General features: G+C 45.0%; 1 protein-coding gene and 1 pseudogene across 2 annotated transcripts; one reads left to right on the top strand and one right to left on the bottom strand.

Annotated features, from left to right (window-relative positions):
• The first annotated feature begins 558 nt into the window (after nucleotides 1-558).
• LOC112936125 (glutathione S-transferase T3-like) lies at nucleotides 559-2,317 on the top strand (annotated as a pseudogene).
• A 3,982-nt stretch (nucleotides 2,318-6,299) lies between these two features.
• On the bottom strand, nucleotides 6,300-10,485 carry LOC4339938 (aspartyl protease family protein At5g10770). Of its 2 annotated transcripts, none has more exons than XM_026026100.2 (3): nucleotides 10,282-10,485; nucleotides 7,859-8,141; nucleotides 6,300-7,703 (listed from the first exon to the last, which is right to left on the bottom strand). In XM_026026100.2, exons 2-3 carry the CDS (start codon nucleotides 8,033-8,035, stop codon nucleotides 6,651-6,653), a joined length of 1,230 nt encoding a protein of 409 aa, XP_025881885.1. In that variant the 5' UTR covers nucleotides 8,036-8,141; nucleotides 10,282-10,485; the 3' UTR covers nucleotides 6,300-6,650. The 2 variants fall into 2 exon arrangements, with proteins under 2 accessions (XP_025881885.1, XP_066167303.1); XM_066311206.1 differs by having other exon boundaries at nucleotides 7,859-8,110; nucleotides 10,282-10,480.
• Between the last annotated feature and the right edge of the window lie 13,600 nt (nucleotides 10,486-24,085).

A 24,085-nucleotide genomic window follows, 5' to 3' on the forward strand; every position in this document is an offset into this window, starting at 1 on the left:
CCTGATGAGTAATGCATTTATATTTTAAAACTATACTAGGCCAAATAAAGGGTTGCAAAATCGCCTCTCTATTGCAATGATAGTTGCAATATTTTTCTGCATTATTAAGATTTTTGAGAAACAGGAGAAGAAAATAAGCCAATGTTGTATTTCTGTTTCTATGGTTGAAATTAAACAAGCAGCACAGCATCAGGCCAATCTATTTCTTTTGTATGTTCTTTCTATGGCAGTAATGAGAGGAGATAAAAGTTAATTCAGAAATCAGAACTAATTAGAAGATTGCCACTTGTTCAAAAAAAAAAGAGAAGCTTTTCCTATCAGTACAGGTCCAAGCATGGATAGATGGCTCAGTGCATGCACAATGCAATCTCAAGTGGAAGTATAGATTAGACTATCTCCAACAGGCTAGGCATAGCGACACCCAAACCCAAAATGCGTGCTCCAGGCTACTGTAGCGGAAAAAAACAGGGTCCAACAGAGTACCCATACTAAGGACCTATTTTAGGTGCTAGCCGAGGCGGAACCCAAATATGAGTGCCCTCTCTCCTCGACCGAAACACCTGGCGCAACTGTTTCGCGGGAGGTGGAGAGAAGAGGAAAGCGCACCTGGCCCCGGCGATAGGGAAAGCTCCGCCGCCGACGAGATCTGCTCTGAGCTAGACTTCGCAGGTATGGATCTCTCTCCAACCCACCCTCCTTCATCCCCGGTCCCATCTCTCCTCTCTCTGGACATGGATTTGGCCGCGGCCGCTCGCACCCTGGCCAAGGGCGCATCGCGCCGCATGCTGTGCCTAGCCCCAGCGACGCCGCTCAAATTTTTGTTGACCGCACCTTCCCCAGCATGTTTGTGCCATGTTTGATTGAATCTCTGTTGTAATAGGATGATGGATAAAAGTATTGGTGGCTCAAGTGCTCGCGCTGGTGAATCTGAAGAAATATTTGGGACAAATCAGTGGGCTTTTGGTTTTTCTGCCGCTTTGCATTCTTTTGATGTTCCTCCGAACCCCCAGGTTTATTGCAGCCATGCATATGATGATTTTCTTTATTTACATATCAATACATCGATGATTAACAGTCCTTTTCATCACTAGTTCAACATGCATGGCTCGTCCCAAATGTCATGCCCACCTATAAATGAGCAACCTAGCCAGGGGTTCTCCATTGACAACAACATTGGCTCTGAGGACCCTCCATCATTGAAATCACAGAGGGCTGCAAAGAAGAAGAAGGTGTCCAGGAGAGGAACTGCATTCACCAAAGAGGAGGACATGGTGGTGTGTTCGGCATTTCTGAATATTAGCAAAGACGCTATTACAGGTAATCATTTGCAACATCTTTTATGAATTCTTTGATGCCCAAATAACATGGTGGCATAACATGCAGGTGTGAATCAAACTTCAGGTGGTTATTACAAGAGGATGCATGATTATTTCAATGAGCACAAACCTGAAGGGTCCAACCGTAGCCAGATTGCTATTCAGCACAGGTGGGCATTGATTCAGAAAGCGAAACAAGTTCTGTGGGCACAAAGCAGCCGTTGATAGGCTAAATGAGAGCGGAAAAAATGAGCAGGATCGGGTATACTTTCACTCATATTATCCTCCATCTATCTAATTTACATATGGTTACTTTCTAACCGGTTTAATCTATATTTATTTTTGATAGAAGGTTTAATCTATATTCATATTTGCAGATAGATGATGTTGTACAAATGTACGAGAAGACAGAACCTTTTACCTTCATGCATTGTTGGAAACTACTTCACAACGAGGCCAAATGGAACAATAAGTTTCTTGAGCTAAACAACTCTACATCACCTGATCGAATGGAACCTCCTTCAACTCAAGGCCATACTGTAGCCGGCCATGCAGAATCTGGGAATGAGAATATAGACACAGCACGGCCTGAGGGTAGGGATAGTGCGAAGAGGCGTAGATCGAAGAGCTATGCAGAGACATCATCATCTAGTACAGCAGTTGAAGTCCTCCAGCGGTTGCAGGAGAAATCAGAGAAGACCGAACTGAAGCAAGACCAGCAGATGGTTGAAATCCTTAGTAGGAAGGACGGAAAAATTAAAATTCAGAGGGATCTTTTCAACCTTCAGAAGAAGCATATGAAGATGAGTGTGAAGCAGCACAAGAAGGAAAATGAGATTAGGGAGAAGCAGACTGAGGCTCAACTGATGTCAGCTGAGTCTAGTATTATGTCCATTGACATTGAGAAGGTCCCCCCTTATCTGAAGAACTATTATCTAGGCATGCAACGACAAATCATGGAGCGCAGAGGATTCAGTAGTCCCTTGAACAACGGAGACTAAGGAGCGTGTGTGTTGAATATATGTCCAACTTGGTTCGCTTGAGTTGAACTTTTCTATTGTGTGCAACTTTGTACTATTATCTATTGGAGTGATGTGTGTCTGTTCATGTAGTGACTATTATCTATTGGAGTGATGTGTGTCTGTTCATGTAGTGACTATTATCTATTGGAGTGATGTGTGTCTGTTCATGTAGTGACAATTGTTCATTTCAGCAACAAAATGTCATATATTTCTTATCAACAACAAAATGTCATATATTTCTTACCAACAGGCAACAAAATATCTTTCAGCCACTATAGTTCATGTGAGCAGCCAACAAAATACAAAGGTCTTATGAGTAGGCAGCAAAAAAACTAAGCCTACAACTAAAGACTAGTTCCTGTGATTTGCAGCAAAGGGACCAGAGCATTGGCCATATAGCATCCACATGTGTTCCATCAAGTCATTTTGAAGCAATGCTGCTGTCTCTCTGTCCTGAATGATGTTTTGAGCATCAACAAGTTTTTCAATTGCCGGGATTTCCCTATCCTGGTTAATAGGTGGGTCGGACACTCCAGGCCATTCTGATGGATGGACAGTAGGTAGCTGAACCCCACGCTCATCTTCAACTACCATGTTGTGAAGTATGACACAAGCACGCATGATGGAATTAAGTACTTTTGGACTCCATAAACGAGCTGGCCTATGCAAGATTTTCCACTTAGCCTGCAGGACACCGAAAGCTCTCTCCACATCCTTTCTACACGACTCCTGTTGCTCTGAAAATACCTTTTGTTTGTTGCTAACTGGCAAAGCAATGCTTTTCACTAGTGTAGCCCAATCGGGATAGATGCCATCTGCTAGGTAGTATCCAAGGGAATAGATGTTGTCATTGATATGGAACTCAACAGAGGGTGCCCTCCCTTTAGCCACATCATCAAACACATTGGAACGATGCAAAATGTTAATGTCATTGTGAGACCCTGGTAAACCAAAGTAAGCATGCCAAATCCTAAGATCCTCGGTCGCCACTACCTCAAGTATTAGAGTTGGCTTGCCTTTGTGCCCTCTGTACATGCCTTGCCAACCAGTCGGGCAGCTAGACCATTCCCAGTGCATGCAATCAATGCTACCTATCATTCCCGGAAAACCTCTGGCCAAATTGATGCTTAATATGTGCTCTATCTCCTCACTCCTGGGAGGACGAAGAAATTCTTTGCCAAACACCTTGATCATAGTCATAACAAATTCCATCAGGGTCTTCAGGACAGTACTTTCTCCCATTTTCAAATGATCATCCAACTCATCAGCCGGTCCAACATATGCTAGCATCTTTAGAGCCACCGTGCACTTGTGAAGAGCAGAGAATCCTAACTGCCCAGCAGCATTTCTCCTCTGTGTGAAGAACCTGTTCTTGGCTGTGACCTCATCCACTATTCGAAGGAACAATTCCCGTCTCATGCGAAACCTACAACCCAAAATTACAGTTGTTTATCAAATTAATTCAATATATCTGCAAGAATAGTGAGCAATATACAATTGATCATGAAAATGTTGGCATTTCCTTCAACACAAATATTTCATGAAAATGGAAACTGGGCCAAAGATTCTACCTTCTCCTGAAATGTTCTTCATTGTACAGTGGACGTTCAACGAAGTAGTCCTGATTCAATTGCCAGTCTGCTGCAATTCGATCACGCTTGTAAGTCTTGTGACCAGGGACTGAACCTCCCCAAGGGCGTTTTCGTGGCGTCTGGGTGAGGATGACCACTGCGGCCATGATCTCATCGTCCTCGGAGTATGCTGCGGCTGTCCCGAACATTGACATTTTGACGTAACTCCAAGCCATGGCCACCACAACGGAAGTGCAGGTCTAAAGCCAAGCCAATTTAGGGACAAATTAGCCACAAATTAAAAGGGAATGTGACATCGAACAAGCAAATGCTAGAAATCAGATTACCTGTGTTCTGATTGACTCTGCTGCGCCAACGTTCGGCCTTGTCCGAACGGTCGCTCGCCGGCGGCTACCTCGCTGCCACTGAGACTCCCTTCTCACATGCAGCCGGGGCGGCAAAACAATCCTGCCATCGAGCCAACCCCACAGTCCCGCGCCCCGCGCCCGGTATATCTCGCACGACACCCTCCGTTTCCCGCGTAAAAATTTCATCGCGGGCCCGCGAAGGAAACTGTCTGCATTGCAGGGTTTCCATTTGCGTTCGCTGTTGGAGAAGGCAAGAAATAGGTGCATGACCCTTTTGCCGCAGGCGACGCATACCGTCCAATGGGTCTCCTGTTAAGGGTATTATTGTTGGAGATAGTATTATTCAGCAATATAATGCAGAAAAGGCGAGCAGAAACATCATATGTCCAAAAACTATTTGCCCACCTTGAGATTAATTATGTACTGCAGAGCTTCATGGTGAAACAGTTGGCTGAAAGTTTGAATTATTTGGCCCTTTTAAATGGCATTGATTTCCTATAAATGATAATTAAGCTAACTAACAAAAAAAATATTTCCTCCGTTACATAATGTAAGACTTTCTAGCATTTTCTAAATTCATAAAGATGTTAATAAATCTAGACACATATACAAAACATATGCATTGATTAATAGATGAATCTATTTAAAACCAAAATGTCTTACAATATGACACGAAGGGAGTATCCTTTTAAAGTACATCTGCAAGACAGAGATCAGGTGGTTTATCTCTGTACCAAACTACAAATATGTATGATCCAAACATATATGTATGATCTGCAACATGTACTACTGAGTGGTTGCTTTAATTTGTTAATAATATGCCTAGCTACCACCATACAGGCCACATGTGTTTTAAATGTTTATAATTCGCAAGTTCTTTAAATTTGACATTTAAATGTGTGAAAATAACATATATTATATAAAATTAAATCTGTTCAGTTCACACCTTGCGGCCGGCTGATAGTTTCACCCACAAAAGGAAAAAGTTCACTGCTTGTTTTCGATGTAATCTAAATACTCCAGACAGATAGCATGATAACTCACTGCTACAGAAATTATTTTTTCAGATGAGACCCCATTAGATTGCAGGCGGGCCATAAATACCAGCGCCAGCAAAAATCGGTCCCCTGGGGGGTCAGTTGATGGACAGGAAACCGGTTGGTGGATTGCATGCGATAATGCATTATCGTATGCGGCTACTACCTAAGAGGATACTAATTAAGAAGGAACTTAATATCATATTCTTGCATAAAGCTTGATCAATCATAGCCGTAAAAATGGTGAGATAGAGATACAGTGTTAAGTGCAGCTCTCCAATACTAGCTATAAGCATATGAAAGCGAGTTGGTTTATCGTTGAGCCATGGATGTGCACGTTTTTTCGCTTTTCGCAGAAAGAGACGGAGTGTGATCCTCTTTTGTATGTTGGTCCATATACATACATTTTATTTGGACGAATTTTAAAGGGTGTGGAGCACCAAAGCTGGTCATATAAAGGCGTATAAAGACGAGCACTGTCTGAATTCAGGATCCTAGGCCGGCTAAACCGACACTAAGATACTGATCCCTCGGATTTTTAATGCATGACACATTTACTTTTAGAGACATGTTTGATTATTTATGTTATTAATACTTTCTCTGATTTTTAATAATGCATGACACCTTCAATTTTGAGGACATGCATGTTTGGTCATTTCTTATCTTTTTATTAATTTCTCTCTCTAATTAGGCCAAAAATGTCCTCAGCAAATTATTAGTTGTACTTGTGTCGTGATACGGTTTTTACGATGTTTGTCGGCAAATTACATGAATTTTAAATGTCATGTAGCAAAATTCATCATTAATAAATTATGTTATTTCATTCATTTTATTTATTTTATCATTAAAATTACTTTAAACATAACATATATATTTTACCTAAACTTTTAAATAATAAAAATGGTCAGATGTACGTTAAAAATTAATGACATCACACATTAAAACCTAAAAAAAGGAGAGTAGTTAAATGTGGGCGCACAAACAGTGAACAAATCATGTAAAAAGGCTATAGATATGGGAAAAGTAGTACATGACTTGATAAGATGGACATAACTCGATATTACAATCTCACACGAGCACAAATGACATCAAGATAATTAACTAATTATTGCAGACAACATAAACAAAAGAGCTTTGCTAGCTAGCCTAAACTTTAGCAGACAATGCATGCTGCAAGCCAGCTACTTTAATCCCTTTCCATAGAGATCATAGATGCTCTACTAGTACTGTAGGATAAACATGTCATGAGAAGATAAACAGCGATTAAATTGACTAATTATTTCATCAACCAAGCTAATTAATAAACCAAGCTAGTTTGGCAAGCAAGCAAATTAATTTAGCAGGCGGCGCTCCGGAATCGAATGGCCTTGCCGGGGACGTCGTACACCACCTCGAGCGTGCGCTGCTGAACGTTACCGATGAACCCTGGCATGCGGTCGCTGGCGGTGGGCGCGAAGGCGAGGCAGCCTTGGAGCAGGATCCCCGCCGCGTCGAGGTTGACGGTGGCCCCGCCGTCGAACACCAGGGCGATGCTGGGCAGGGTGATGCTGCGGACGCCAGAAAAGTCGTAGCACGTGTCGAGGATGGACACCGGCGGCGCCGGCCGGTACATGGTCATCGCGCTCCTAAACGCCGCGCGCAGCGCCTGGTACGCCGTCGGCGGAATCCGCGAGATGACGGTGGCGGAGTCGATCACAGAGCTGGCGGAGAAGACAGTGGGCGGCACGGGGAGCGGGCGTCCCGCCACGATGATGGAGCGGAGGAGCACCCTGTAGAACGTCGGCGACATGGTGCTGCTGCTCAGCAACGGCGTGGAGACGAAGGTCGGGACGAGCGCGGCGCGCTGCGGCGGCACGCCGAACATGATGAACCCGAAGGAGCTCGTCGACGGCGGGACGCAGTACGAGAACACCCTGCTGTACTGACTCGCCGTCTGCTGCACGAAAGACTGTGAGCCGCCGCCGAGAGCCAGGGTTCCGGCGACGTCGTAGCTGAAGGTGCTTCCCTGGTCGGCGTGCGCGCAGCCGAAGAGGAAGCCCCTGACGACGTCGTAGGGGCCCAGTGTGAGGTCGTCGGAGCTATACGTCCCGGTCGCCGTCGCGCCGTTGGCGTAGGTGATGCCGAACTGGCACTGCGAGTTGGCCAAGCAGCCGCGGCGGTAGGGGCCGAGCCGCGCGCAGGCGGCGGAGCTGCAAGGGACGGCGGCGTACGTGGTCGAGGTGGCCGGGTCGAACAGGGGGTCCCGCTGCGGGTGGCACACCAGCAGCGGGCATGGCTGGCATTGCACCCATGGCACGTCGCTGCCCGAGTCGATGATCACCGTCTGGCTCACCGCCGACGTGCCATCCGGTGCCGAATTAGTCGTCGCCGTCGTTCCTAACCTCGTCGTCTATAATAACAAATCAATCAACTTATATATGTATAATAGTAGAGAATTGAAGTACATAAAAATATACGTAGTACTATAAATTCATTCACATATACAGGATGATGAGATATTTGTTATATATATATAGGAGTATCGAGCAAGGAGATGGGGCTTACAGTTAGATGGGGCTTTTGGCCAATGCCAGCACCAGTAGCGACCTGGAGGCTACTTACCACATGAGTGTCTCCACCCTCAACAAACTTATGTGGATCCGCGCCGTCGCCGGTGTCGCCAGCGAGCCTCTTCTGGATATAGGCGACGCGGAGTTGGTCGGCGTCGAGCGCCTTGCCCATGGAGGCCACATCGTCGTCGGTGGTGCTGTTGTCCGTGTCCGAATACGCCGGCGAGCATGGCCCGGTGCCCAAGTGCTGTTAACCGACGGTTCGTTACTTGGAGCAACTGTGCATATGACACTAGTCCGTTCGTCAGAGGTTTAAAAAACCTTCTTATGAAAAACTACTCCAGTATGATGTGTAGACGGTTAAGATATTTAATTATTTCATTAGAAAAGACATATATATATATATATATAGTAGCTCTAATCTACACCCCTCTCTTAGAATAACTATTCTACACCCCTCTCGCATCACGGCATCACCCAACCCACTCCTCCCTCCCGTGGGCCTCCTCCCGCGCGCCGCCCCTCCCCTCTTCCTCCCGCACGCGTCGCGTCCCTCCCCCTCCTCATTTTTCTGTCGAGCTCCCCTCCCAGCGCCTTCCCCCTCTCGATCCCCTCCTCCTCCTGGCGCCTCCCTCCCTCCCTCTCTCTTTCTGTTCCCTCCTCCCCCTCCGTATCTCTCTCTCTCTCTCACTCCCGTTCCTTCTTTTCTTTTTTTTTTCTATTTTTCCACCAGGATCGATCCCTTCTCTCTTCCTTCTTTTCTTTTTTTTTCCTCCTATTTTTCCACCGGGACCTCCTCCCGGCGCTTGATCGATCTCTTCTTTTTTTATCTCATATTTTCCCTCCTCCCAAGGTCTATTCTCTTTCCCTTCCTTTGCTTCACCTTAAAAAGAAAACTAAAAATTAAAATAGCAAAATCAAGACTTGAACACATGACCCCATAGTTTATAATAAGCTCTCCTAACCAATTTACCCAATAACACTATGTGATTAGGGGTTATCGCTTGCTTGCTTTCTACCTCTATATAAATTTTATGAGAACAAACCAGTTATATTACTATAGGAATCGTACCTTGTTACTATGATTTGGTAGTAATATTATCGCAGAAGTGCAGTAACACGGTACGTTACTGCGAAATTTATAGGTTATTACTGCGAAATTTATAGGTTGTTACTGCGGTTTTTACAGTAACATCATGATGAAACTGTAGTAACAGAGAACATATGTTATTAATGGTACTACTACAATACCACTACTTGTGCATAGCTAAATTATTAAATCTCAATCTTGTGCAAAATACAAGTGCTAAAAATACATGTGCATATGCATAGTCACAAGTTAACACAAAGTGCTAAAAGTACTTTTCTTCGTTCATATAAAGATACATAGTAGCAAGCTTAGTACAAGTAAACTATTATAATCTAATCTTTAAACAATAATACAATAGTCTTGTTACTACACGATAATCGAGACAACATGCTTAACGAAACTAGATCCATCATGACTATTTTATAACGTTGTTACTGCGGAAAGTAGCCGTGTTACTATATATTGACTGTCGCGTTATTACGCCGTTCCAGCGAGACGAGAACTAAAAAAAAAGTAAATATCAATCTTTAGAGAGCAATATCTCTCACTTTATATATTATTTTTCTAATCCGTCTGCACCATAATATTCGTAAAAAAGTGCTCAACAAAACTAGATCCATCATGACTATTTTTTGATGTCGTTACTGTGAGAAAGTTGTCCTGTTACTGCACGATGACCGTTCCGTTACTGCAGAATTCCTGTGAGACGAGGACAACACAGTGGTGGGCGGGGGAGGGAGTCAATGGACGGGTTTGACCGGCGGGAGGGGGCTTTGACCAGCCTTTGACTGAGGTGGGAGGGGGGATTTGGGCCCTATGAAGGGTGGGGGAGGTGGGATTGGCCCATGGGAGAGGGGGGGGTGTAGAATAGTTATTCTAGAGGAGGGGTGCAGAATAGATTCACTATATATATATATATATATATATATATATATATATATATATATATATATAGACACACACACACTATATACTATATGTTTATTATGAGAACTTTGAAAAATTAATATTTAAGATGCTCTCAGGAACAGGAATTTGTACAAAAATTTGCACATTTCAGCTTCATCATATATACTTCCTCAGTTTTTTAATAGATGACGCCGTTGACTTTTTCTCACATGTTTGACCATTCGTCTTATTCAAATTTTTTTTTGCAAATATATAAGATATAAATCACACTTAAAATACTATGAGTAATAAAACAACTCATAACAAAATAAATTATAATTACGTAAATTTTTTAAATAAGATGAATGGTCAAACATGTGAGAAAAAGTCAACGGCGTCATCTATTAAAAAATGGAGGTAGTATATAGAAGAAATTATACCCTTGTGGCCAGAGCAGGAAGCTTTTGGTTTCATGGAGCTGGTTGCTATGACCATATAGGCGCCGGGTTCAGCGTCTCCGCCATGAGCAACAAGATTAATGGAGCTAGAGAGGACGAAAAGCACAACCAGTGCTGCTACAAACGGGGTCATGGTCACTATGACTAGATGTGCTTGCCGATAGCTAAGCTGTTGATGGCTACTGCCTGCCTTGCATTGCGGATGTGGAGGCTGCACGTGTTATATAGGGCATATACGTACGGATGCGGGTTTGAACAGTACTTGACAGCACAGGTTATATATACAGAATAATATATGTATATAATGCCCCTCGCTTCTTAAAATGCCAACTAATTAAATACTTATGTGAAAAAAAATGCTGAAACATTGATGTCATAAAAATATATACCGCATGTCTCGCAATATTATTATTCCTAGTATATAACCATAAACTCGATTTAATTTATCTTATGTATCGACTAAAAAGCATTTGCAGTTGGACTTGACGTTTCTTTTTTTAAAGCAAATATTATCTTACATGTTTATTATTATTTTAAATGAAATGAATTTGAAAAACTCTTTGTTCTGATTCCGATCCATAGGTATAATTGTACTTTACATGTACAACATACTCACTACTTTTTCAAAAAAAGATTTTTCCTGACACATATGTTTTACATTTTCAGGCAAATTAAAAAAAATCCCGCTTGTGAAAATAAGAAGAAGCACCATAGATCTAGCCCCGTCTGTAAAAATCAATTTTTACATGCGAAAATACCTTTATTTCCATAGGAGGACCTCTTTAAGTCCCTTTTTTTACAGGCGGGACATAAAGAGGTCCGCTCGCAAAAAAGGTAGTAGCGCTATTAAAGCCACGTGGCACAACTGAGCTCGAGCTAGCTCTTTCTCATGTCTCTGGTCCTCCCTCTCTCCCTCCATCACTCTCAGCCAAGGAGCAAAGGGTGTTGGCAGTGGGGGCGAGGGCAGTAGAAGGGGCGGTAAGGCGGCTCGGGACAAGCGCAGCACGGTGGAGGGAGGAGAGGGGACAGGAGCACGGCTCGGCGGTGGCAATCGCTTCTCCCTCTTGGCTCGACGGAGACGGCGGCGAAGGGAATAGTGGAGGGTCTTGGCGTGGGCGATGGTGTAGTGGAGGGAGAGGTGGCTCGGTCCAGATCTGCTAACTTCTCCGCTCCCCTCCCTTCTCTCTCTTCTCCTAGATCCGGCGTGGCTTGGACGACAATCGAGCTCAGGCGAGGCGGAGAGGCGGATCCTCCTACGACGAGCCCAGGAGTGGCGAACCTACCGCTAGCAAGCTTCGGCTTGGCGACGGCAAGGACGACCACGGCTAGGGCTTCATCTCGGCAACGGCAATGCGGTGAGGTAGCTTCTACCTGGCAACGGCGACGACGACTGTGGCGAGCTCGTTTGATTGGTTTTTTTTGCTGTGAAATTGAGCTGAAAAATCGATTTTGGTTTGGATTCAGTTTTGTTTGCAAAATTTTAGGCTGGATTGTACGATTGGCCAAGGATTTTAGCGGTCAGCCGAGATTGAAATATTTTTTGTAGTCGGACAATATAACTTAGCCGCCTGCGAACCACCAACGAAAATCTATTTCCGTAGGCGGCTAATCTCCGCTTGTAAAAATACTCTATTTTCACTGACCTTTAGTTGCAAGTGGCGCGGTCAGCCACCAGCGAAAATCGATTTTGACCGCCTGTGATTACCCTTTTTCTAGTAGTGACTTATCAAATCAAATTGAATTTGTGATACAACTCTTAGCATATGTTTTCGTAGAAACAGTCATATTTTGTATGTAATAATTTTCTAGAATTATTTGGACTAATATATTGTCGACGTTGTAGATCCTGACTACGATGGTGCTGGGGTATACACGAGATCGAGGTAAAAAAGACAGAGACAAGGATTTTATACTGGTTCAGGCAAGAAGCCTTACATTCAGTTTATATGTAATTATGAGAATAGGTAGCAATTACAAAGGAGAACAACTGAGTCACGGAATACCGACGAACTCCCGTCAAGATCAGTCTGACGAGACCAATCGGTGATATGGCTGTGGGTCCTCCAGATTGCTTTGGCTATGGCGAGATCAAAGATAGCGCTAGATCCATCTTGTCGGCCTCCAATAGCACTAGACGGGGTCTGTTTAGGTTTATCTCTAATGTCGATATCTTGCGGCGAGTGTTGATCTCTCTATGTTCGCTCCCCTCTCTCCTCCTAAGGGGCTTTATATTTATACCCACAGATATCCCTTTGTCTAAGTAGGACTACGGAGACAAGTATGGATACGATCCGAATAGTTCATGTGGAACTCTGCTTCTCCCTCCTTATCCGAACTCCTTCTATATACGAGGTAAGGTTCCGTATAAAAAATGGTATATGGTGGGTCCCATCGAGCTTAATTGACTAGTATTGGGTATGTGTTCTCTATAACCCTGACATATATAACTTGTAACTTCTGTAGATACAATCATTTTTTTTAGACAACTAAAAAACCGACATACACCACTATAATTTTGATCTACTACAAGGGAATGGTCGGTGTATTTCCTTTTTCTATTAAAATGTTAATTTCAAAGCCTTAGAAAAAACACGGTGGTGGCTTTTTTTCAAGCTATTTTGATAATACAAATTAAATACTTTCCCTGCATGCATTTGTATGGAATTATAACTTGCAAAATACAGGTCATGCATGCAACTTTTTCAGTAAATTGTGCTTGTAACATCATTATTGTACCACGGTTGGATGGGACTCCAGAGGAGCAAAGCTCATGCCGTGTTGGCATTTGCAAAAAAAAAAAAAAAGAATAAGAAAAGAAAAGAAAAAGATCTCCTGGGAAGAACATATTCATAGTTTTGTTTCTGTTTACGTACAAAACATGAAGTCATCCAAAAAAACACGCCGGAACTAAGAATATCATTAAGAATATCCAAAAAAAGACTCAGTGAGAGCGATGCCAAGATGTGTGATTGTCCGTCTTCGCCATGTTTATTGTCTCACGTATGCAAAGTATAAACTGGTTACAAGTACCCGGTCCTTATTAGCTAAAGTATAAAAGAACATGGTAATTATTGCAATTTGCAAGCACCACATGCACAGCCTTGGGAGTCGGCAATCTATTCAGAACAAGACATCGATACAAATTAAGCTACCAAGTACGAACTGATCCTATTTAATTACCTATATATATCCTTTTCGCAAGCAAAATTAAGCACCACCCCGGTGGCTTCACCACTGACCATATAAGTTAAAATGAATCCTCATGAGGCCCCTTCATCACTACTCCCAACCTCCAATGACAGCTTTGGAAGTAGGGATGAAAACGGAGCGGATACGGACGGATAATGCTCATACCGTATTCGTTTTCATATTTTTTACTGGATACAGAAACGAATACGGATAGCTCGAATACGGAAACAAATACGGATTATCTCGAATACGAATAAGAATCGAATATGACCGGACACGAATACGGAAACAATTTTTTCTCGGAACACGAAAACCAAGTTAACTTCTAATAGAAACAAATATCAACTTATATAATTAGCTCACTTTATATTAAATGTAGTATAATTTATAAATATTTTTAAAAATTTAAATAATATTAATAGTGTGGACTAGTGTTAAGAGATAAACCACTATTAAAATCTAAAAATGTATATTGAAGGTCATAGAGTTATAAAGAAATGGGGTATGTCTCATGGCTTCTGCGGATATCCGAATAGCACTGTTCACTGGATATCCGAATTATTATCCGTATCTGACGGAAATCCCGATACCATATTCGTATACGTATCCGGCAAAAAATATCCGTATCAGAACTATCCGAGAATTATCCGATCTGAAAGGTATCCGTATTCGTTTTTCGCCGGAGCGGACGGAAACTATCCGCTCCGTTTTCATCCCTATTTGGAAGTTCCCAAATGACTGCATGGGACCACTTTACCTCGTTCTCTTAGAGCAAGTTTAATGGTATAGCTAACTATTGACTATTAGTCTATATTATAGCTAACTTGGAGTATAATAGATTAATTATAAGGTTGGCTCTATTTTTTATATTCTCTTTTTCTTTCCCTCACTATGAATTTAATGTAAATATCTTGGAACATGTGTATAGCTAGCTCTTGCATTAGAGCCAACACCCCTCATTTTTCTTTATCTCTCTCTTCCACGTAAACATTGGCATATAGCCCACTATTATCCTTGCTCTTAGTTGTACTAAATGGTTCAATTTTCGATTTGTTATACTAAAAGCAAGTTTAATAGTATAGCTAATTATTGGCTTTTAGTCTATACTATAGCTAACTTGTATAATAGATTAACTATAAGGTTAGCTCTATTTTTTTATTCTCTTTCTTTCTCTTATTCATAATGTAAATATTTTGGAACATGTGTATAGCTAGCTCTTGCATGAGAACCAACACCCCTCACTTTTCTTTATCTCTCTCTTCCACGTAAGATTATAGTTGACATATAGCTCACTATTATCCTTGCTCTAAATTGCATCCACACATCTCTCACTATGAATTTAATGTAAATATCTTGGGACATGTGTATAGCTAGCTTTTGCATGAGAGCCAACATCCCTCACTTTTCTTTATCTCTCTCTTTCACGTAAACTTATAGTTGGCATATAGCTCACTATTATCGATCCTTGCTCTTAGTTGTACTAATTGGTTCAATTTTCGAGTTGTTATACTAAATTGCATCAACGTATCGATCAAACCTGCAGTGAGCTATTGATGTAGATTATAGTTTTTTTATACAATTATTAGTGTGCGGTATTTTCTCTCTCTAACCTTTTAGTCCATGAAATACTTTTTTTCAATCGCAGACTCAACTTTTCATAACTAAGATCCAGACTAGACTAGCTAGCATCATCAACAGCGCGGTGAGTTTACTAGCCATTATGCATCTGAAAAAATAACCACTAGCGGCAGGAGGGAGGCAAGCCTAGAGTAGTTAGGGCTTGAGCTCTAGGCTTCTCCAAAATTATAAGTAAATTACCATGTAATTTTAGAGAAAATAAATAATTCATTAGTTGAGTCCTAGCTAGGTTAGTCCTAGTGTTTAGTAATTATTTCTGGTTTTGCCACTAACCACCAGGCTTTAGTAAATATTGTAGACGTTGTGAGCTGTATAGCTGTCGTGACGTTAATTCTGTGGGTCAAAATTCACTCGCTGACATATTGAAAGGTAGATCCGGCTCCTTGTGTACTCCCTCCGTCTCAAAAAAAGAAACCCTGGTTTTCGTGTCCAATGTTTGACCGTTCGTCTTATTTGAAAAAATTACGAAAAAAATTAAAAAGACAAGTCACGTATAAAATATTAATCATGTTTTATCATCTAGCAACAATGAAAATACGAATTATAAAAAAATTTCATATAAGACGGACAGTTAAAGTTGGACACGAAAATCTATGGTTTGCCTTTTTTTTGGGACGGAGGGAGTATGTTAACATATATTGGCAAATGTGGTGTAGCAGAAAGGAACACCTGGCCAGCTGCCCAGCTCAAAAGGAGCTAGCTAGGATACAGAACGGATCCGTTGTCAAGCTTTGGGGTTAGGACCATTAATTATATTGGTTCCTTTTCTATCTTTTCCGAAGCATCTTACAAACTTTAATTTACTTTGTGTACACCTTAATTAAAAGCTTCCATCCGCTTTGGATCTTCACCATCTGATCTTGTGAAATAAGAGATTTTGCCACTAAGCAATGATTGTACCATCTCACTTTTTCTAGTTCTGGATAAACCAATAATTCAGAGTTTCCGATAATTTTGTTCATCTCAACTCACAATATATAATCAACTAAGACAACATGCAATGCACAATCACACGAAAGTGCATTATATATTCATCTCGGTCAATTTGTTCACAGGAATCCACATTGTTTCTTCTATGCCCTAGCTACCTATATTAAGCGCTTCAGTCCTAAGGACTTCTTTGTTTGGTGGCATATGTACCAATGGTATATTTCAACCTAAATGGTTTTTGCGGTTGCTTTTGTTGATGAGTTCCATGGTTTCTCCCCCTATGAAACGTAGACTCCCAGCCCATCCCATAGCTTCCGAGGTATCTAGCTAATTAAGAGAACTTCAAAGGGAAATTTAACTATTGGCCACTATTAGGTTTGCCAATTATCTAAATACCCTTATTAGATTTGTCCTTATTTTTTTTACCCCTCTAAAGTGGTGGCATCTTAACTATTTGTCACTTTTGCCCATGTGGTATGCCAACATAGCAACACAGTGTAAAAATCGACGTGGGACCCACTTGTCAGTCTCACAGCTCTCCCCTTCCTCTCTCTCCGGTCTGGCTAGCCCCGTCGGCTGCTCCTCTCTTTCCCGCGGCGAACCATGTCGGTGGTGGCGGCGGCGTGCCGGCTCGTGGCTGCGGAGAAGGAGGGGGAGCCGAGCGCCACCGGGAGTCCGACCTCGGCAGTTGCGAGTGAACTAGCTAGATGGATTTTCGCTTGTGAACCCACTGCTCTATGATAATGTGTTAGTAAACTATATATCTTCAGTCTGTGCAATCTTTGATCGCACTTGCACTATATTGTGTTTCTCTGTAATGTTCTTGTCTGCTTATCTTTGATCAAATAGTCGATAGAAATGTTCATGTATAACCCACCTTTTTCTGAGTTTTTTTCCTCCTTCAAAAAAGCGGTTGCAAGTTTACTGCCGAGGAAGAGAGGGTGGTGATCGAGTTGCAGGCGCAATTCGGGAACAAGTGGGCGAGGATCGCGACCTACTTGCAGGGCAGGACGGACAACGACATGAAGAATTTCTGGACCGCTCGGCAGAAGCGGCTCGCCAGGCTCCTGCGCGGGCCTCTCCCTGCTGCACGATCAACAGAACAGCGGCAAGGGCAAAGCGTCTTCTTCATCTTCTCTCGCGGCTCACCTGAAGCATCTAGGCCCCCGATTGTTGATTTTGGTAATTAATGACAAGCATTATTTGTGGACTAACAATTTCCTTGAGTTATATTTTTTAAGTTAGGTTCCCATATTGTGTGCACATGGATGATTACGGTGGATTAAATTGGATGGCGCAAAGCTAAAAGATCGAAGACGGTAAACTAGAGGCCTTAAATTTTAAATTGATCAAGGAGATTGGGCGATCAAATTTTGCTAGTTTATTTATAGCTTTGTCGTACTATCAAGAGGGGTTATGACCTAAACAAAGAGATGATCAAAATGCCACATTAGGTCATATTGCATTTGGCACACTTTATTTTATCAAAAACCCTGAGTTTCCGCCTGGGCCGGTCTGACCGGGCGTGTACCGCCGGTCTGACTGCAGGCATGGCGCCGATTTGACCGGCCAGGTAGCCCGGTCTGACTGGCCGGCTGGATGCCAGTTGGGCGCCTCTGGATGGCCGATCCAGAGCCGCCAGAGACGCAGCCGGTCAGACCGAGCCGATGGCGGTCTGACCGAGCCGTGGCCGGTTTGACCGGCAACTCTGCTGCGGTCTGACCAGCCATGTGTGTCAGGTGTATTAAATGCACGGCAACGGCTAGTTTTCTAGCCGTTGCAGAGTAGTCCGGTCTGACCAGCCACTATATGGGGGTCTGATCGGCACTGCAGTGAGGTTGGGGATTTCGACCCCAACGGCTAGTTTTTGTGGGTTGGGCTATATAAATCCCCCCACCAGCAGCAAGGGATCTCTCTTGGCACTTGCTTCACTTGCATACATCCCTTGCACACTCTCTCACACACTCTAGAGCTTGTGTTCATCTTTGTGGTGTGATTGAGGGTTGATTAGCCAAGAGTCAAGTGCATTTGCTTCATTCTAGAGCTAGTGTGGCACTTGACCAATCTCCGAGCCGGGTCATCGCTTATTACTCTTGGAGGTTACCGCCTCCTAGACGGCTTGTGGAGGAGTTGCCCGATGACCACTCCGAGAAGATTGTGGAGAAGGCCCGGCACCGTTTGTGAGTGGTTTGGAGTTCACCACCTTCGGAGTGAAGGAAGAACTACCCTAGTGATCGAGGCTTGGGTAGTCCTCTCCGTGGGCCGGGTCCCACCTTGCCCACCCCTTGACGAAGGGGGTGTGCGGTGGCTTCGTGGTTGAGCGGTAGAGTTGGGCTCGTGGTTGAGCGGTAGAGTTGGGCTCGTCTCAACAGGGACGTAGGAAACCGGCAAGTTTCCGAACCTCGGTGAAAAATTCTGTCTCTTGTCTCATTTATTTATTGCATTTACATTTGTACAATTTACTTTATTAGAGACATATTTGAACCACTTGCACCCTAGGATTGCAAAACTTAACTTAGTTGCTTAGTTAGACTTGTCCCTTACCAAGACTAGCAACTTAGGTTATTTTTGATTAGATGTTAATTTTTATAATCGCCTATTTACCCCCCTCTAGTCAACATCGTTGATCCTACAAGTGGTATCAGAGCTTGGTCTCTCTTGATTGGGCTTTACCGCCTAGAGAGAAGATGTCGAACGAGGTGAACCATGTAGGAAAGGCTCCCATGTTTAGTGACACAAATTATTCTACTTGGAAAATTAAAATGTCTACTCACCTCAAGGCTACGAGCTTCCATATTTGGAGCATTGTGGATGTAGGTTTTGTTATCACGGGAAGCCCCTTGATGGAGGTTGATCATCGCAACCTTCTACTCAATGCTCAAGCAATGAATGCCTTGTTCAACTCATTGAGCCAAGACGAATTTGATAGAGTGAGCAACCTTGAGACGACTTATGAGATATGGAACAAGTTGAGTGAGATACATGAGGGCACTAGTGAGTACAAGGATGCAAAGCTCCATTTCCTCAAGATCCAATATGAGACCTTTGCCATGTTGCCGGATGAGAGCGTCAATGATATGTATGGGAGGCTAAATGTGATAGTTAATGATCTCAAGGGTCTTGGGGCCATCTACACCGACCTTGAGGTGGCTCAAAAGATGCTTAGAGCCTTACCGGACAAGTATAAGAACCTTGTCACCTTCCTCATCAACTCGGACATGTCAAGGATGACACCCGCTAGTCTTTTGGGCAAGATCAACACCAATGACATGTACAAGTTGAAGAAGAAGGAGATGGAAAAAGCATCACCATCCAAGAAGACTAGCATTGCCCTTCAAACCGAGGTGGAAGACAAGGGAAAGGGCAAGGTAAATGAAGGCAAGGATGACTTGGATGAAGAGATTGCTCTTCTTACTAGAAGGTTCAATGACCTCTTGGGAAGAAGGAAAGAGAGAGGAAGAGGGTCAAACACCAATAGAAGAAGGAATAGAAGACCCAACAAGACTCTCTCCAACTTGAGATGCTTTGAGTGTGGCGAGAAGGGGTACTTTGCTTCCAAGTGTCCTTCCAAGGGTGATGATGAGGACAAGTCATCAAAGAAGAACAAGAGTGGTGGATACAAGCTCATGAAGAAGCTCAAGAAGGAGGGCAAGAAGATCGAGGCTTTCATTGGTCAATGGGACTCAAGTGTTGAGAGCTTCGATTCTCAATCCGGGTCCGACAACGAGAGTGATGATGATGGAAGCTCCAAGAAGAAGAACATGGCCGGAGTAGCTATCAAGGAGGCTCCATCACTATTCTCTCCATTTTGCCTCATGCCAAGAGGCTCCACCAAGGTAACATCAAGTAGTGATAGTGAAAGTGATGATGATGTTGATGATATTTCCTATGATGAGCTTGTGAGTATGTTTGAGGAGCTCCATGCTTATAGTGAGAAAGAGATTGCCAAGTACAAGGCTCTAAAGAAAGATCATGCTTCTTTGGAAACCTTGTATGAGGAGCTAAAGACTTCTCGTGAGAGACTCACCATTTCTCATGAGAAGCTTAAGGAAGCTCATGACACTCTCCTTACCACTACCCAACATGGAGCTCACATTGATGTTTGCATATCTTGTCATTTGCTTGATGATAGTGCTTCTTGTCATGCTATATATTTTGCATCATCTAGCATATCTACTTCATGTGATGATCTTATGGATATGCCTAGCTCTAGCTCTGTGCTTCTATTTGTGATGTTTCACTTGTGGTTGTGAACAATGAGCTCAAGGAGCAAGTGGCCAAGCTCAACAAGAGTTTGGAAAGGTGCTTCAAGGGTAAGACCACTCTTGACAAAATCTTGAGTGAGCAACAGTGCATCCTTAACAAGGAGGGACATGGATTCATTCCAAAGAAGGGTAAAAAAACCTTCTCACCATGCTCCTCGTTTTGTTAAGAGCAATGGTAAGTATTGCCATAAGTGTCGTGGGGTTGGACATATGGCAAATGCTTGCACCGGTGGTAAGCCTTCTAAGACTTGCATGTTTGATTCTCACTACATGCTTAGGAAGGTTCATGATGGTCGCATTGTTGCTAGATATGTGGGTTCCCCTATACTTGGTGGTAAAAAGAATTCCATTTGGGTCTCCAAAGCTTTGGTCTCTAACCTCCAAGGACCCAAACAAGTTTGGGTATTTAAAAGAGCTTGATCTTCTTTTATAGGTGAACTACTACACCGGTGGAAGCCATTGGGTGCTTGATAGTGGGTGCACCCAACACAAGACCGGTGATAGAAAGATGTTCACCACATTTGAAGTAGGAGGCAAAGATCAAGAGAGAGTCACTTTTGGTGATAATAGCAAAGGAAAGGTAATTGGGTTAGGTAAAGATGCTATCACCAATGATCTATCAATTACAAATGTCTATCTTGTTGAACCACTAAATTTCAATTTGTTTTCCGTTGCACAAATTTGTGATCTTGGTTTGTCATGTACTTTCAACCCTCAAGATGTGATTGTTTCTAGTCTTCATGACAAATCTTGCATCTTCAAAGATTTTCGTTATAAATATCTTTATTTGGTTGATTTCAACTCAAGTGAAGCAAATTTGAAAGCTTGTTTGGTTGCGAAAATTTCTTTGGGTTGGCTTTGGCATAGGAGGCTAGCCCATGTTGGTATGCATCAATTGAGCAAACTTTTAAAACATGATCTAGTTGTGGGCTTGAAAATGTGAAGTTTGAAAAAGACAAACTTTGTAGTGCTTGCCAAGCCAGCAAGCAAGTTGCATGCTCTCATCCTTCCAAAAGCATTATGTCCACATCTAGACCATTGGAGCTCTTACATATGGATTTGTTTGGCCCAACAACCTATAAGAGCATCGGTGGAAATAGTCATTGCCTTGTCATTGTTGATGATTATTCTCGTTATACTTGGATGTTCTTTTTGCATGACAAGTCTATTATTGCCGAGCTTTTCAAAAAGTTTGCAAAAAGGGCCCAAAATAAATTTAATTGCACTCTTGTGAAAATAAGAAGTAACAATTGTTCGGAATTTAAAAATACCAATATCGAGGACTATTGTGATGATCTTGGTATTAAGCATGAGCTTTTCGCTACATACTCACCTCACCAAAATGGTGTAGTGGAGAGGAAAAATTGCACATTGATTGAGATGGCAAGGACTATGCTAGATGAATATGGAGCTTCCGATTCCTTTTGGGTGGAAGCCATAATGTAACAGCCCTGGACCCGAAAACGGTATTGTGTCCATCATCTCATTTAGTTGGACCACACCTACACTGCAACACACCGCATTTTTCGTACTCGCTTGTAGCGCCCGTTCCGTCGTGGCGCCTAGCGGGAAAATTATCTCTTAAAAACCCTAATTGCGAAATTTGTTTCTTTGATTGTTGTCTAGTGTCCGTGCCATCTCAAGATCTCAATCCCCGATCTATCGTCGAGTTCAATTCCGAATCAAATCCCTCCGCAAAAGTTTAGTTTGCCTCCCCGGGGTTCGATGGGCCGAATTCCGCTCGGCCCATCTCTCTCCCGGGCTCTCTCTCTCTCTCCCCCCCCGGCGCGCTCCTCCCCCCCCCGCTCAGCCTCGCTCGCACGCTGCTCGCGCGTGCGAGAGCCGCCCCGAGCGCCTCTCTCCCTCCGCTCCGCTCCGCCCCGCCCGCGCGCCGCGCGCGCGTGTGCGCGTGTGCCGCCGCGCCGAGCGCCCCCTCGCTCTCCGTCTCCCCATCCCTCGCTGCCGCTCCCCGCGTGCCGTTGCTCGCGCGCGCCCGGTCCCGCCAGCCCGCGCCTGTCGCCCGAGCCGCGCCGTTCAAACCACCGCGCCTCCCGTTGTTTTCCCGCGCGCGCGTGCCGAGTGGCCGACCGCTCGGTCGCCGCCGTCGTCAGCGCCTGCCCGCGCCTGTCGCCAGTGTCGCCGCTCCGCTCCAAACCGCCCCGCCGTCATCGCCGTCGTCATCGCCCGGCCCCCGCCACTCCGCGCGCAAGCCGCCAAGGGACGGAGGCCGAGCTCTCCCTTTCCCTCTGCCGCGTCGCCCCGCCTCCTCCTTTTCCCGAACCGGCAAAGGGGCAAGCCCCCTTTCTTCCCCTCCTTTTTCCCTTTTCCTCCCCGCCGGCGTCATCCTCCCTGTCGCCAATTTGGCCGCTAGCCGGAGCGCCAGCTCGCGCCTTGACCGCGCAAGTCGGTTCTCAAACCGACATTGCCGCCCCCTATAAACCCCAGCCCCCCCCTTTTTCCTTTCCTCTCCCATTCACCTCCGCGCCATTACCGCCCCTCTGTTCGCCGTCGCCGTTCGTCGTTGCGCGTGTCGGAAGAGCCGGCACGAGCAAGGACGCGGAAGGGGACTTCGGCCGCGCCCTCTCCTTCCTCTTCCCCGGCCCGAGGCCGGAGAGATTACTCCCGCGCCGTCGGCCTCTCGTCACAGCGCCCCTCCTCTTCTCGGTGATGTCTCTCTCCGTTCTCCCTCCTCGCTCCGTCTCCTCCCCCCTAGCTTTCGGTAGTAGCTCGAGTAGACCCCCCGTAGCTAGCCGGCGCCGCCCCAACCGTTGCCTTCGCTCGCCGTGTGCTCGCCGCCGTCGCCGCCCGAGCTCCGTAGCACCCGCTCGTCGCCGGCCTCGCTCGGCGTAGTTCCGCCCAATCCGACGCTAGCGTCGAGTTCCCGAAGCCGCGTAGATGCTCTCACCGCCGGGAATCGACCCCTCGTAGCTTCATCGCCGTTTTCCCCTTCTCCCGCCGCCGGTTGCCGCCGCCGCAATCCGCCGCCGTCGAGCAACCCCCGGCAAATCCGAGCCGTTGGCTCGTCTCCCCTCGTCCCGTGCAACCGCCCGGTGTGCTCGCTCTTGCCCGTATCACCGTGGTTCGCTCCGACGCTCGCCGCCGCCGCCCGCCGTCCATTCGCGGCCGGGTCGTCGTCTACCTCCCGCCAGCCCACGTGGCCGCCACGTAGGCGCCACGTCGGCGCCAGCTCAGCCTAGACCGGGTCGAGCCGACCCCGGTCGGTCCCTCCCCGTGCGCGCGTTCCACCTCGAGCCGTGAGGCTGCGCGTGGGCCCGTCGCATCCGCGTCCACCGCAAACCGCGCGCGTGCACCGCGTTCCTCCCCGCCCGCGCGCGTGCGCCGCGTGCTCCCTCCGCACGGTGAGCCGAGCCGCTGACAAGCGGGTCCCACCCGGGACCGCGCGTGGTGAGCCCGGTCCACCGGACTCTCTCTCCTCCCTCCCGCGCGCGCGCGCTTGGGCCGTCTTGGGCCGGCCGGCCCGTTAAGCTCGGCCGAGCCACCCCAAATCTCTTGGGCCGCACCCTAGCCGCCCGAGAAAAGTCTATATTCCCTCCCTCCCTTCTTTCTTTTTCTTTTTCCAAAAAGGATTTAATTAAATCCTTTTTCCTTTAGACCAAAAATCCGATAATCTTAGAAATTCAATATCTTCCCAACCGTAACTCCGTTTGACTCCGTTCAACTTCCAAAATTCTTCAAATCTCGAGATCTATCTAGTGGCACGCTTAGAGGTCATTAATAGGGCTTTATTTTCGCTGTATGTTGAG

This window comes from Oryza sativa, chromosome 6, assembly GCF_034140825.1.
Source record: "Oryza sativa Japonica Group chromosome 6, ASM3414082v1".
NCBI lineage: Eukaryota > Viridiplantae > Streptophyta > Magnoliopsida > Poales > Poaceae > Oryza > Oryza sativa.